This window comes from Dermacentor silvarum, chromosome 8 (genome assembly GCF_013339745.2).
Source record: "Dermacentor silvarum isolate Dsil-2018 chromosome 8, BIME_Dsil_1.4, whole genome shotgun sequence".
Taxonomy (NCBI): domain Eukaryota; kingdom Metazoa; phylum Arthropoda; class Arachnida; order Ixodida; family Ixodidae; genus Dermacentor; species Dermacentor silvarum.
The window spans coordinates 138,029,954-138,045,103 of NC_051161.1; the positions used below are offsets into that span (position 1 = coordinate 138,029,954).

A 15,150-nucleotide genomic window follows, 5' to 3' on the forward strand; every position below is an offset into this window, starting at 1 on the left:
CTGTGCTGGTCGCGCTACTGGCGGTCAAGCTGATCCAGCTGACGTGGGAGGTGTCAGCGGTGGCAGAAGGAAGCCACCTTACAGCTTTATTCTAACCTTTGGAGGTTGGTAAACTCAAGTTCATTCCTAAATACCCGTATTTCCTCATATTTTCGCCACCGCCACCTCCACTTGATTATGAGGCATGCCGTAGGGGGGGACTCCGGAAATTTGGACCACCTGGGGTTCTTTAACGTGCACCTAAATCTAAGTACACGGGTGTTTTCGCATTTCACCCCCATCGAAATGCGGCCGCCGTGGGCGTACGTCCGTACGTACATACGTACATACATACATACATACATACATACATACATACAACATACATACATACATACATACGTACATACATACATACATACATACATACATACATACATGCATACATACATACATACATACATACATACATACATACATGGGTGACACCATTGGGTGACGTCAATATATCGTGCACAGTAGAGATAATACAATCGCATGTAAACAACCAGTCAATAAATGCACACGGAGACACACAAAGTGACCTATCTATAGAGCAGAATATATAATCAGATGAGATTTGCCATTGTGCAGAAGATAAACACAGCTGCACATGGGCCACTGAATAGCGTTAAGCTTTAGGAGTTTAAGAGTGTCTTCGAGAAATGGGACGAGAGGCTGGACAAGTGTAATGACTCCGTTAGAGATTAGTTTGCAAAAAATAGAGGGATTTGTTTTTTTATGCACATAATTTTTGTATTCTGGACAGTCTAGATTTTTTGGGGGGAGGGGAAGGGGGGCTCGTATACCTTGTCGACTGCGCCTTCAGTGGAGGCCTGGCTCCCCTGAGCAGGTGGCGCAAACACCGCGCATGCGCGTCGTGCGAACCCGCACTATTTTTTACGGTGGCAAATAATCACTAACCCTTTTCCTTAGTCCTTTCTATGCACCTCTACACATGGTGCGCATGCGCATAGCTTTCTGCGTTTTCTCTCGGAGTCTCAGCGTACTCAAGGAGTCGTATTTTCACCACAAAAGATGGGTGAAAAAACGTATGCTTTTCCAGTGTAGATGGAGCCCGCAAACGCATGTTATCTCTTTTTACACAAAAACAGAACGCACTTTTTTTGAACTTTACATTTAAGTTTGGATATCAAGATACAATAAAAGGGATTCTGAGCACAGGTGACGCCTAATTATCTATTCTCTGAGAAAATGTTATCTGTCATCACTTTCTCCTACTAGATTGACACGGTGGCATAATGGTATAGCTTAATCGGCGCTGCCAAAAGAGAGTGATACAAAACGCAGAACATTACACTGCCAAGCTTTAAAAAATGCATGAATTATCAGTTTTGTAGAGACAAAGTCAGGTTTAAGTTACCGCCGTTGCTCATTGTCAACTGAGAATAGTTGACATAGCTTCGATTTCAAATCTAAAGTGCTATGCGCTAAGAAACAAGACCACTTTTCTTTGCAATTGGAATATTTTGAACGCGGCTCATCACAATTCGCTAAAACAGTCCAGGGCGTTTATAAAAAAAAACACTGAGACCTCCAAAATTATTGGTTATACGGGTCACTTTCTTGTAATCATCGCGTACTGTACCGCTCCCAATAGTACTGGAGAACTGCGTCCTACAAAAGAACATTCTCGTTAACGTGAATTCAGAAGCGGCTTAGCTAAAGAAGTCACGTGTGATCTGTGGCACAGTTCTGCCGACAATATTTGCGGCCACAATCGACCTAGAAGCGACATTCTGGTAAGCGTTCGGTTAAGCCTACGTCGTTTGGCGAGCGCCCTATCGGATAGGTCTGCATGCCCCTCGGCAGGAGCAGGTTTTGTCGATGTACTTGTACTTGTTCACAGAGATCACTTATGTTGGTTCCTGTGGTCGGCTCCTACAGCTCCGTATACTTAGTTCCGCCAATAATTGGGAGCGGTAATATTTTGCGACTATGTTATTGCCCTTTAACGTCCTGACTGATGCGATTACTATAGTAATGCCGTCCTTGTACACAATTGCTCAAATAATGATACCCCTCGTCAACGTGTTCGGCCTTTCGGCCTAGTCATAGGAGGCTGCCATACATACTGAGGAGTGCAGTGGTGGAGCCGCTCACTACGGTAATTGGCTGTAAACAATCAAACCATTTGTCGTGTATGCGAATGCACATGCGAATTTGTTGTAGTTGTCGTTCTATAGGCGTTCACAAAACATATGAAATATTGAAATTCTGCCGGGACAGGTAGAATCTTTCGTCATACAGTTATGGTCAGTGAATTGGTGTTTATTGTAGAGGCAGTACAGTGTAAAAGGAGGCGAAAGTTGTACTTAACAACTGATGCATGTCAAGGCTAGAACTCAAAGTGTCAAGCTTCGTGGAACAGTTTTTTCTATCTATGCCACTATAGGCGTACACGTGTATACGAAACCCATACCTCGCAGCTGTTGTAAGCTCCGCGTGAATCGGGTCAACGAGCTGCGGACATAAATTTAATTGCCCTGTTCGTATATATACCGACGCCAGTACTCTTTTGATGCCACGGTTCCTCACACGACTGGCTTGACGCTGTACATCGGCTGCTTTTTACCTGCGATGACGAAAGTAACTGCGCAAGTGATCATTGCAGCTGTACTCTTGGCGTCAGCCCTGGCACAGCAGGAATGTGGATCCCATGAGACCAATGCTTTCGAGGTAAATTTGACATTGTCGTACTTTCTCCCTAAAATTAGTCCTGCTTTATTTCTGTAAACTATGAAACTAATTTTGCTGTCCCATAGCCATAGCACAGTTATTGATTAAAAAGCATTGATCCTTTTTGTCACAGAGAAGGTAACTTATGATACCGAGTAAGTATAAAGAGAAGAAATTAGGTGCGATCTAATACGAGGATTCATGCATACAATTTATTGAAAAATTAAGGTTCTCCCTAGCATATATTGCAGGATGTACAGTTTTCTATAAGAAAAATTATGAGTTCACGCTTACAATATTCTGATTGTTTCAATGTTTCATACCATGCATTTGTTCAGCTAAAGTAGAAAAGTGTCACGCCGCTCCGCGCTGGAGTAAAAGGCTGCAGTTGCAAAGTAAACATTCTTTTCGAATGTCTAGAAAAAGCTAAGGGCATTGTTGGGTGTCCCTGGTAAACTGACCAATACTGCGATACGTTTACCCATCAATATTCATCAATTATCTACTCATATCAAACTTGCCCAAGGAGATAGTTTCACGTCTGGACCGCCAATTCAAAATAGACCCATTCTTCGCCAGAACTAACCTGTTTTTACATTCACCTCTTGTCCTTGCGATCAACGAATGGAATGTACTGCCAGGTGAATCAGAAATGTTCTTGTTTTTCAACAAACTTTGTTGGGCGTCCTCCAGGTGAAACGTTGCGACATACAGTTTTAATGTGCCTGAAGGCCGTCACACGACAGTAGTAAGTCTCCTATCGGCATGCGTAAGCATATGGAACAATCATCCGTTAGGATGTACAATTCTGAGCACAGGTGACCGCCAACTATCTGTTTTTTGAAAAGATGTTATCTGTGAACGTTTTTCTGGTACCGGACATTGGAGACATTGCCTGTATCGTCGACCATGACGAGTTCACTCACAAATTAAAGTCACCTTGAGATGTGAACGGTTATGTGCTCATATCTCATTCTTTACAAACACAGTTATATAAATAAATGGAATTCTGCAAATTGCTTGTATTGCTTATGCTGTTCCCTCTATATTCTTTATTGGCATGAATGTTCAGCGTAGCTAGCTGATTAAGTGTTGTTTTCTCTTTGCTTAGAGCATTTTTATTTATTTATTTGGTTTATTTATTTATTCATGCTGCAGGCCAGCATACTGGCCCATGCAGGAGGGGCAATACAGTTGACAAGTAATGACAATGCAAGGAAAATTGAAAAATTTAAACATTGCATGAAACGGATGCAGCCCATGGCCACGTTACAAAATCAAAATGCTTGCCTTAGCAAGCGTATGTAACTACAAGAAAAAGAACTGCACATTGAATTTATATGTGGATGAAAAAAAAGCTGTGCCAAACAACAATCACGCACTAAACATAACTAAATACAGGAAATGTCACATAAAAAGGATGAAATAGTTACAAATATTGCTTATGGTTGTAATAATTTATGTGACAAATAGTTTTCTAACTCATTTGTGAAGTTCCCTGATTGTAGTATATCAACAGGGAGGGAATTCCATTCGTTTATAGTACGCGGATAAAAACTATTCATGTGAGCTTTTGTTTTTGCAAATATTGGCGTCAGGGAAAAGTTGTTTCCATGTCTTGTTGTTCGAGCATTAAGAGGCGTTACATAAGGAGGCATTTGAAGCCCGATTTTTCCATTTATGATGTTATGTAAAAACTGGAGACGACTAACTTTACGCCTGTGTTCTAGTGAACTGATTTTATTTCTCAGCATTAGTAAGGACGGGGAATCCTCTCTTTTATATTTTCCAAAGGTAAATCGAACGGGCTTCCTTTGTATACGTTCCAAACTCATGATGTCCTTCTTGGTATGAGGATCGCATACAACCGCCGCGTATTCAAGGTTCGATCGCACGAATGTGTTATATGCTAAAATTTTGGTGTTTACCGGTGCCGTTTTAAGTTTCCTTTTCAAGAAGCATAATTTGCGCAAAGCTGCTGAACAAATATTGTATTTAACAAATTTTGTATGTTTTATTTAGAAATACTGTTAACCCTCTCGTGAGGGTCATTACAGGGAGGGAGCACATTTTGCATACAGAAGTTTACACACATACACACTTACATACCCGTACATACACATATATGTATATTAAAGTAATACAACCAAACAACAAGACGTTTAATACAATAATCATAGCTAAAGCTCAGACTAATCATCATAGTAAATCAGATAAATGTACATCAAGTAAACGCATGAATTCAGTTACATCATTTGTATTGACCACATCATTCGGAAGCCCGTTCCATTGCATCAGGAAAGAAAGAATAGCGATACATATTTGTTCGAGCAAAGTAAGGCTGAAGCACTGGCTTATGATTCGGCCTCTCGCTTCGTTTCCCTGGCAATAGCAAGTAGTCGCTTTTGTTAATACTAAAATCGCCTTTCATCAATTGAAAAAGAAACTTCAACCTACTTTAAACCTGCGTTTGTTTAGCGATTCTAGATCACACAATCTTAACATCACTAACAGAGTCATGCTTTGTATACTTCGAACATATAAAACGGACCGCAAGACGTTGTATTCTTTCTAATTTATTTTTCAATATTTTCTGATGGGGGCTCCAAACAACTCTAGCATATTCAAGTAGCGGTCGTATGAACGTCTTAAAAGCAATAAGTTTGACCTCCCTACTTGCACCCAGCAGTTTTTTCCTTAGAAAGTATAGCACCCGTGATGCCTTCGAGTATACATGATCGATATGTTTATGCCACTTTAAGTTATGCGTAATTGTCACACCCAGGTACTTGAACTCATCTACTGTCAACAAGGCGTGATTTACGATGTGATATTCATATGGAATTATCTTTTTCTTTTTATAAATGTGGGTAATTGTCGACTTTGAGTAATTTATTTCCATTCCCCAAGTTACACACCACATGTGTAACGCCTGTAGACACTGGTTAATTTTGAGCTGATCATCCCCATTAGCTATTTGTGCGTAAATTAGGCAATCATGAGCAAACAACTTGAGCTTTACAGGAGGTAAATAGTTTGTATACGTTCCTGTTAGAATTTTTGTGCATACCGTGCCTTATGTATTTATATCATGTATGTGAATTACCTCCTCCCTTGTGTTATGCCCTAGGGCCTTAGGGTACACGAACAAACGAATTAATGCATAAATGTAAAAGATTTATGTGGCTTACCTAGAAAAGGAAACTTAAGTAATTCTATCTATCCAATGTTTGGCAGTCCAGCCGGGTCACACTGGCTCACACTACCGCACTGAATTTTCATCTATCAGCTCGATAACTGAACTTCGTTTTCGTTGCAGGTCATTGAAAAACTGCGACACACCTTCACAGGGTTTTCGTCGGATGATAAAGACACATCACTTTTATGTTCAACAGCCGACCTTACATACTACAACGAAGAGGCAGGGGAATTGCAATACACGTTGCATGTACCCGGAATCCCAGGGGAAGAAAAGTACGTCGGTTTGTTCTGCATCTTTTACGCTGCTGTTAACGACCACATTCTCTATTTATACGATCCAAACATCCAACGCATCACCTCCATCCCGTTTTATGTCCACTGGAGGGCAAAAACCACTTGCAGGAATACTCACTTGCCCATGAGTGCCGGTAGCCAACTTTATTCGATGTCAGCTCTGACATTTTCAGGCGGAAAGCTTCGATAAAAATGAAATATTAGCTGTGTGATCTATCCTGATACACGGTCATTATTTTTTAAATTTTTAGCATGTTGTTTTATGTTACTCCTCCATACCTTTGCACTGGAGTACTGTGCTGATTTTCACTTTTATTTCGAAGCATACAGAGATAATTTAGAAACATTTCAACTAAAACCGACAATTCATCTGGCACTTTCGGCTTAGATATGTTTTGAACCATTGGAACGGTTACTAGGAAAGTAATACTCCAAAACATTTGTGTTACAATGTGTTCACGATATTTACGGTAACACTATGTTCATGTACCCTATACACATGTCATTTTAGTTATTTTCCCAAAATTTCATAGTTCTATGTTAGAGTTGCGATAGGGCATGGTTTCAATCTCAGTCCTTCGTAAGAATACATTTTCTTGGTGTGTATGGCACACATATACAAGGTGTCCCTAGTTAAAAGTGACCAATGTTTTAAAAACGACGGAGTGTTCTAGGGGCTGAAACCAACTCAATGATGTTGAGAATTACGCGGCCTAGACAGCGGTATATATATATTTTGTTTTCATTTTGCAAAGTCAATCAGTGCAAACTCATTGCCTAACATTTTAAATATTTCCTTCAGCAAGAAACTAGCAATATGAAAGTTGTAGATCACATTTCAAAATGACCGACTGAAGTGTTTGCAACTAAGTATTGATGGAGCTTCGTGTACTTGCCTATAAAGAAAGCCCGTGAAATACAAAAACAAGCGCGTGAAAGAAATCCGCTTTACTCTGCAGCTCTGTCCGGGACGGGCTTGGCGTTTCCGGTGGCCACAAGATACGCGCCAGCAACTTTCGCTAGTAATATCTGATCGTGAATGAATAGAAGAACATGACAATTAAAACTTCCTTCACGATTAAACACCTCTGCGGTCAACATTGACTCACACCCGAGCTTTATTTTTTGCCTTGTGGGCTCGGGCTTGATTCCACAAGTGGAGCGAATGATATGTTTATGCCACGTCGCGCTGAAGCGCGACGCATCTTCATCACCGCCGCTCGCTCTGTGCGACCGATCACGACGTGAAACGCGAGTGAATCTCAAAAAAAGGCATGCGAAAAATGTCGTTTCCTGATCGGTCATCTGGGGGCGTTGAAATAGTGGCGCTTTGTTGCGGTTACTTTTGTATTTCGCGGACTTTCTATAAGGGTAAGTACAGTAGGTTCCATCAAAGGTACTTAATTGCGAACATTTCAGTCGGCTATTTTTAAATGTGATCTACAACTTCGATGTTGGCAGTTTCTTGCGGAACCCAATATGTAAAAAGTTAGGCTTTATTTTATACTAATTAGTTGACTTTGCAATACGAAAAAAAGATACCGCAGACTATGTTGTGCGATCCTCAACGCCACTGAGTTCGTTTCATCCGACTAACACACTCCGTCGTTTTTAAAACCTCGGTTACTTTTAACTGGGACAGCCTGCATATATCTTAGCGGGTGTGTGCCACGCCTTGAAGAACAGCCTCGAACAGTTTGGAAGGCGGCTGAGTCAGTTTTATTTCCTTTTTGTAAAGCAACTAAAACAGTATTTGCAATGAGTGTATTTGAATATTCAGAAATATTATTGGCGGGTAATATAAAGATACAAGCGCAATGGCATAGCCAGAAGTTGCGCAAGCCATACTAAAAATATTGAATCATATAACTTGCATAAACATTGCCGTTGAGAATTTATTTTTTTCGGAGCTGTGCGAGTCCTAGTTTCTGAGAACAAAGCTTCCGATATATAAAAAGTTGCCTCGTTAATAGGAGGCCTCGTGCAGTGTCAGTGGTACCTTTAAACAAGTCTCAAATTAATGCTCTGGTGGCACATTTATTGAATGAATTTACCGGATTTGATAAGGGGTAGTTCAGAGGCGAACGTGTGATCGCCGTCGGCGGATGGGTCCTTACCTACCACCTTAACCTCCCCATGAGTTGCCAGGCGTATATTTCTACAACAGCAACACTTGAAGTTTGTCTGGGAAGCCAAGAAGACAAAATTGTTTTCTTCAATCAATCACCGTCCCGCTTGTCACAACTGGCTGTGGTTGCTGCGAAGTAGTGGGCCGGTCACATCACAGTATAATAGAACGTTAATGCATCGCCATAATTTATGTTGCATGCATCTCTGACGCTTCATTCTTAGCATTTTTGAGGACAGTGCTGGAACTGCGGGCAAAATGCTGGTCACATGCTGCATTATCTGATCACGCGAAACTTATAGATCATAAACATAACTTCTTAGCAGCTATTCCATTCTCTGTGGGAAGTTTTCCGTGTGAATACATAACAATCATGATTTATTTTCCGTTAAAACCACGAACGAAGCTGGGTACAAAAAATTTTATTGTGCACGAGTGTAAAACCTAATATTGCACATTATGATACGGTATTATAATACACGTTAACACGTTACAAGTCAATGTCACAATGTACCATACCACAAAATCGAACAGAATAGCGTAAAACAAATTTATTACTGAAAAAAAAGTTTCAGTGCAGGAAAGCAAAACACGAGCAGGGTGGCTTGTTTGCAGTAGTTATGGAATGAAATAGGCTTTCACCATGGCCTTAGATTTTTTCGGGAGTCACTCATTGACAATGGCTCAGGCAGTCATTTCATTCGTCAATTGTGTTTGGTAACAAGTTTTGGTCAAAGGATTCAGTTGATCCATGAAGTCGCTGTAAAGTGCGAGAATAAGGAAAAACGGCTGGAAGTACGCTTTTAGGAAGCGAAAAAAATTTCCCATGCGTATCCGCGAAATTGTCGTATAATTGGGAAGAAGATAAATACAATTTTTGGGGCAGCGTATAGACAAAGATGGAAGACCAACGAATGATTTTTGTTGCTAATGCTAATATTTTTATCATATTTGAAAATTAATACATATTTCGGGAATATGATGAAAGAAAGTATGCAGCTAATGCACTGTTTTCTTAGAAGTTTGCAGAAATAAATATTTGCGTTGATTTTCGTGGTAATTACAGTCTCATCGCAAAAAAAAATCCGGCAGAACCAAGTACACGATTACTATTCACGTTACTGCGATTGCCATTGAAGTAACGTATCGACACGCCGTATTGGAACCACCGCCTCCACGAGGCGTGTGCGCAGTCGGGATGGGATGCACTTTGCGACTTCCCGCACGACACGCTGCACCATCCAGTGCAGCCGCAGCTTGTCGCGTGTGTAAAAATACCTTCAGAAATGTTTCTTTGAATATTTATGACGTGGATTAGATCCCACCTCATTCATTCATCATCAACCTATAGTTATGTCCACTGCAGGACGAAGGCCTCTCCCTGCGATCTCCAATTACCCCTGTCTTGCGCTAGCCGATTCCAACTTGGGCCTGCGAATTTCCTAACTTCATCACCTAGCACCGGATAAATTTTAATAATTTTTTGTCATTACAAAGCGGCACATATCCAGTCACGTCTACATATACCAGGTGACAAATACCGAACAACTTAAGTTGGTGTTAAACAGGATTATACAAGAGAGGCACATACCTTGTGACACATACCCGCTTCTTGTTTACATATTTTTACTATACAATGCAAGGTAATTTGCGAACATATTACATTTCGTTTTAACTTATCGTTTTTTTGTTTTGCCAAGGCTCTGTCGTCGAGATTACACAAGTCGCGCGTGCATGTGTCCGGGAACTTCATTCAATGGGCGAGTGCCATTAGCTGTGAATGCCATTCACTATGCCCGCGTAGAAGCAACAAAAGTGGCATTGACACGTAATCTCATTCGCTGCGAATGACATTATATGTGCCGTGTGACGGGGGTGTTACCCAATTTGGGCTAAAAGAAGTTCATTGACGAGCCGCACATAAGTAGAGCCACATACCCAGTAATACAAGTTGGCCTGAAACGGGTTATATGAGGAGCATCGCATATGCAAGCGTCAACGAACCGTAACCCAAGATGGCCCGGCGATTGGTTTTGAACCCGGTTCTCTCAGCACAGCAGCGCGATGCTATAAAATCTAGACCACAGGCCACTAAGTCACCCAGTGATCTAAGTTCGCGGGAAACGATTACAGACGCCGATAGAGCGATAAAATGGTAGACACAGATGTGCAGCCGCCAGAAAACATGTGAAGTACCCCAATACAGCTATTCGCATTAAAATACACTGATGTGTTCAAGAGGACAATCAACGCTACTGCGTGAGCTGCGTTAGCGTAGTGTGGATCTATACTCAAAGGCCTGAGCTTGAGTTAGCTGAAGCAGCCTGTATTACATGTGGTGTGAAAATATGAGCGCCTATATAATGTTGAAATCTGAAGGGGGCCAAATCAGTACCGCAGTGACATGCCACGCAGGTAAACGTTTCCATGTTTTCGGTGCTTTCGCTCGGGTGCGGAAAGCGAGTATGACTGAGAAAATAATGCACGTGTGTGTGACGTTTGTTTTTTTGGCACAAAAGGAACTAAGGCTATCTTGCGCCAAGCACAAGGTGTCGATTTACGTGAGAGTCAGATGTCATTAAAATGTTTAAATGATTCGCGGGGAAGTATGACAGAAAAAGGGTCTTAAATGTTGTGTAGTGTTTGTGTACCCTTAAGAAATGTGATGACGTCGTTTAGTTGTACTTCGGGGTCATCCCAAATGAAGAGTACAAGGTGGAATGGCGTGCTTTTTTCGTACAAGGGATGAAAAATCTGTTTCGTTCCAGTTCTAATCTCGCCCAAAAGAGATCAGAAAATAATTTACACTTAACACTTCTCCACAGTTCTCAAAAGTTGGTTGCTGTTCTTTATGAAGAAGAAAGTTGTGGGTCAGATGTGTATGTCCAATTCGAAGTCGACACAGAACTATTTCTATCAAGAATTCTTGGTGTCTGTAAGATTTACATTCGCCAAGCGTTGGTTTTATAACGTGGAGTTTGTTATTAAGCTTAATGGAGTTTGTTAATAACCACCTTAATTGCCATTGCTTATTCAGTGTTCACCGAAATTGTGCCATGAAGTCGGTTAACGGCATCTCTAAGTGTTCGATGGCATTATTTCTTGCGATATCTTGAAACTTATTTGCCTTTTCTTTTCCGCTTATCCCGACGTAGCTTGGAACCTAGGAGAATATTATAGCTTTTCCATTATTGCTGGCTTCTGCAATAGTTCTTTAAAAAATAGTTGTTTAGTATGTCTCCAAAAACTGGCAATCTGTACTTGTGTAAAGATTAATTTTGGAAACTTTACTAAAGATTGAAGTGCGATCAAAGAATCGCTGTATATAACTGTTATGGCCGTCGTCTTTTATTGCATTGTTTATCGCTCTGTATAGTTCGAAGAGTTCAGCAGTGAAGATTGAAGCGTGATCTGGTAAATTTACACTTTTTCTCACCATACTCCAATAACTCTTCAGCCCACGTGTTCTTGCGTTTGGGATCCATCTCTGTCCAGTTTTGTGAAGTCCCGGTATTTTTCTTGCGCAGTCTAGAACTCTTGCATCTAGTGCTCTTGCGGCATTTCGCTCTTCTTGAATTTTTTCAACGTGAAATCACAGATAGCGCGCCGGTTATTCCATGGAGACAATGCTTGGGTCGTTTCTAGACACGCAGATACTCTTGTGGGATATTTAATTTACGACACATTGTTGCGTGTAGCGATGCCCAAGACTATTTACAATTTATTTACACGGAAGCCAACGGAGGCTAAGATGGCGACACTATATGAAGATAGAACACGTCGTCTTCCTCCTCTTTAGTGCAGCCACACTGTGTCGGCTGTTCCGTATCATAACCCCTGGCCGTTTAAGCACCGTCCCAGGTGCTTAAGCTACACAGTCCTTGGAGAGAGGTGCATGATAGCGCTTTGGTCCTCGCTACCTGAACGATGTCAACTCCAGATGACGACGACGCTGAGGAGTCTGCTGGGATGATTTCATATGTGACACTGGTCACTTGTCGCACCACATGGTATGGACCAGCGTAACGCGACAGCAACTTTCCGGAAAGGCCCACACGGCGGATGGGTGACCAGAGAAGCACCAGAGAACGCGGAGAAAAGTGCACGTCGTGATGCTGGCAATCTTAGAAGGTCTCTGATGCTCCTGTGAGGCCTCGAGATAGGTGCGGGCAAGCTGCCGCCCGTGGTCGGCGCATTCGATCGCGTCGCGGGCCTATTCAGTGGCTTTGCGCGCGGGCGAGGGCAGCAAGGTGGCCAAGGGCAACGTGGGTCCTTGGCCATATAAGAGATAGAATGATCAATAGCCAGTGGTGTCGTGATGCGATATATTATACGCGAACGTCACATATGGTACATAAAGATAACAGTAGTGGTGGTCGGCCGAAACGTACTTCGAAAGCATGTCGGTGATGGTATGGTTGAGGCGCTCCGTCAAGCCATTGGTGTGTCGGTGGCAGGATGTGCTGAATTTGCGTTTTGTCGAGCAGGAGCGGAGGATATCCTGGACGGCTGCCGAGAGAAAGCTGCGACCACGGTCAGTGAGTATTTGGCGCGGAGCACCGCGCACTAGAATGATGTCGTAGTGTAGAAAGTCAGCGACGTTAGCAGCGCAACTTGTCGGGAGGGATCTTGCGATTGCGTACCGCGTAGCGTAATTGGCAGCGACAACGACCCATTTATTATCGGAGCCCGAGAGAGGAAACGGTCCAAGAAGGTGTATACCAACGCGGAAATAGAGTTCGGGATGTCGATCGGCTGGAGACATCCAGCTGGAAGCGCGGAGGGTTTCTTCCGGTGCTGACAGGGCTCACAAGCGGCAAAGTAACGCTGCACGGAGCGGGCGAGACCCGGCCAAAAGAAGCGACCGCGTGCACTGGTCGTATGTGCACCAGACGCCCAAGTGAGCGTCGCCAAGGGAGCGCCGTGAAGCTGGCGGAGGACAGTTGAACGCAGGTGTGATGGAATGACGAGCAGAAGGTCAAGGCCGTGGGGATCAAAATTGCGGCGGTATGACGTCCCCCTTCCTGAGGAGAAACATCCGGAGAGAAGCGCCACCAGGCGTTGACTCCATCTGGTAGATGAGGGCTCGTAACGAATGATCGCGGCGTTACTCGTTGCCGATTTGAAGCAACTGGGGCACAGAGAAAACGGAATAGATGGCGTCCGCACCTGTGAGTTCTTCCACGGGGTCGCGGGACAAACAATCGGCATCCTGGTGCAAGCGACCCGTCTTATATACGACGGAGAAGGGATATTCATGCAGGCGTAAAGCCCAGCGTGCGAGTCATCCCGTGGGGTCCTTGAGCGAGGAAAGCCAGTAGAGAGCGTGGTGATCAGTGATGACACAGAATGGGCGTCCGTACAAGTATGGATGAAACTTCGCAACTGCCCACACAAGAGCGACGCATTTGCGCTCTTTCACTGAATAATTGCTCTCGGCGGGTGATAGAAGTCGGATAGCATAGGCTGTAACGCGATCATGTCCATGCTGGCGTTGTGCTAACACTGCGCCTATGACCTGACCAGTGGCATCTGTTTGAACTTACGTTCAGGCAGACGGATCTAAGTGGGCCAGGATTGGAGGCTTGGTAAGGAGAGTAGTGAGGTGAGAAAAGGATGTGGCATGATCAAGATCCCATGAAAACAGGACGTCTTTCTTTGAGAGGTTGGTAAGGGGACGTGCAATGGACGGAGAATCCTTGACAACGCGTCGGAAATAGGAGCACAGCCCTACGAAACAGCTAACGTCCTTCGTAGACTTCGCGACAGAAAAGTTGGTAGCGGCGCGAATTTTGTCCTGATCAGGTCGCACGCCGCTTGCATCCACGTGGTGTCCAAGGACGGTGATTTGAGAGTGAGCGAAGTGACACTTTGAAGAGTTGAACTAGAGACCGACCCGGCGGAACACGTCAAGAATCGCTGAAAGGCGATCGAGATGCGTGTCGAATGTGGGCGAGAAAACCATGACGTCGTCCAGATAGCACAAACAGGTGGACCACTTGAACCCCTGAAGCAAAGAGCCCATCATTCATTCGAAGGCGGCCGCGCGTTACAGAGACCGAAAGCCAACACCTTGAGCTGATAAAGACTGTCAGAGGTAACAAATGCAGTCTTCTCTCGGTCCATGTCGTCGACGGATATCTGTCAGTAGGAGGACCATAGGTCGACAGAAGAAAAATAGGTGGCACCGAGCAGGCAGTCTAAAGCGTCATCAGTGCGTGGCAAAAGGTAAACGTCCATTTTTATTTTGTTCAGGTAGCGATAATCTATATAAAAGTGCCAGGTGCAATTGTTCTTTTTGACAAGTACGACGGGAGAAGTCCAGGGACTACAGGAAGGCTCGATAATGTCGTTTTAATGTCGTTTTCAAGCATTTTTTACTTCTGCATTATAACTGCTCGTCCCGACGCGGAAATAGGATATGGGCGTCACTGAATAGGGACCGCATTGCCAGTAATTATGCGATGGGTCACAACGGACGTTTCGCCTAAGGGTCAATTGTCAAAGTCAAAAATATTGCGATAGCCTTCAAGAACGTGGCAGAGGGCTTCAGCTAGAGAAGGTGTTAGGTCAGACGAAATCATCGTATGAATGTCGGCGCCACTGCCGTGGGATGACGTCGAGGGATGAGCTGAGCTGCAAGAATCTTCGACTGTTGAGGGCTTGAGCTGATCATCCTGCAGAATGACTTGCGCAGTTAGCGCGAAATTGATAAGGGGAAGGAAGGTGCGGCTGCCAGTAATTGTCAGCAGAGTGTGCGGAACGGTAACACCATGTGTAAGTATAACGGCCGGAATTGGTGCGACCAC

General features: G+C 43.4%; 1 protein-coding gene across 1 annotated transcript in view; it reads left to right on the forward strand.

Moving 5' to 3' along the window:
* The first annotated feature begins 2,558 nt into the window (after window positions 1–2,558).
* The window catches only part of LOC119462851 (uncharacterized), a 39,013-nt gene continuing 26,421 nt past the window's right edge, over window positions 2,559–15,150 (forward strand). The window contains exons 1-2 of the mRNA XM_049673110.1: window positions 2,559–2,718; window positions 6,038–6,192. Of these exons, the coding sequence (XP_049529067.1) occupies window positions 2,620–2,718; window positions 6,038–6,192 (254 nt within the window). The 5' untranslated portion in view covers window positions 2,559–2,619. The remainder of the gene's footprint in view (window positions 2,719–6,037; window positions 6,193–15,150) is intronic.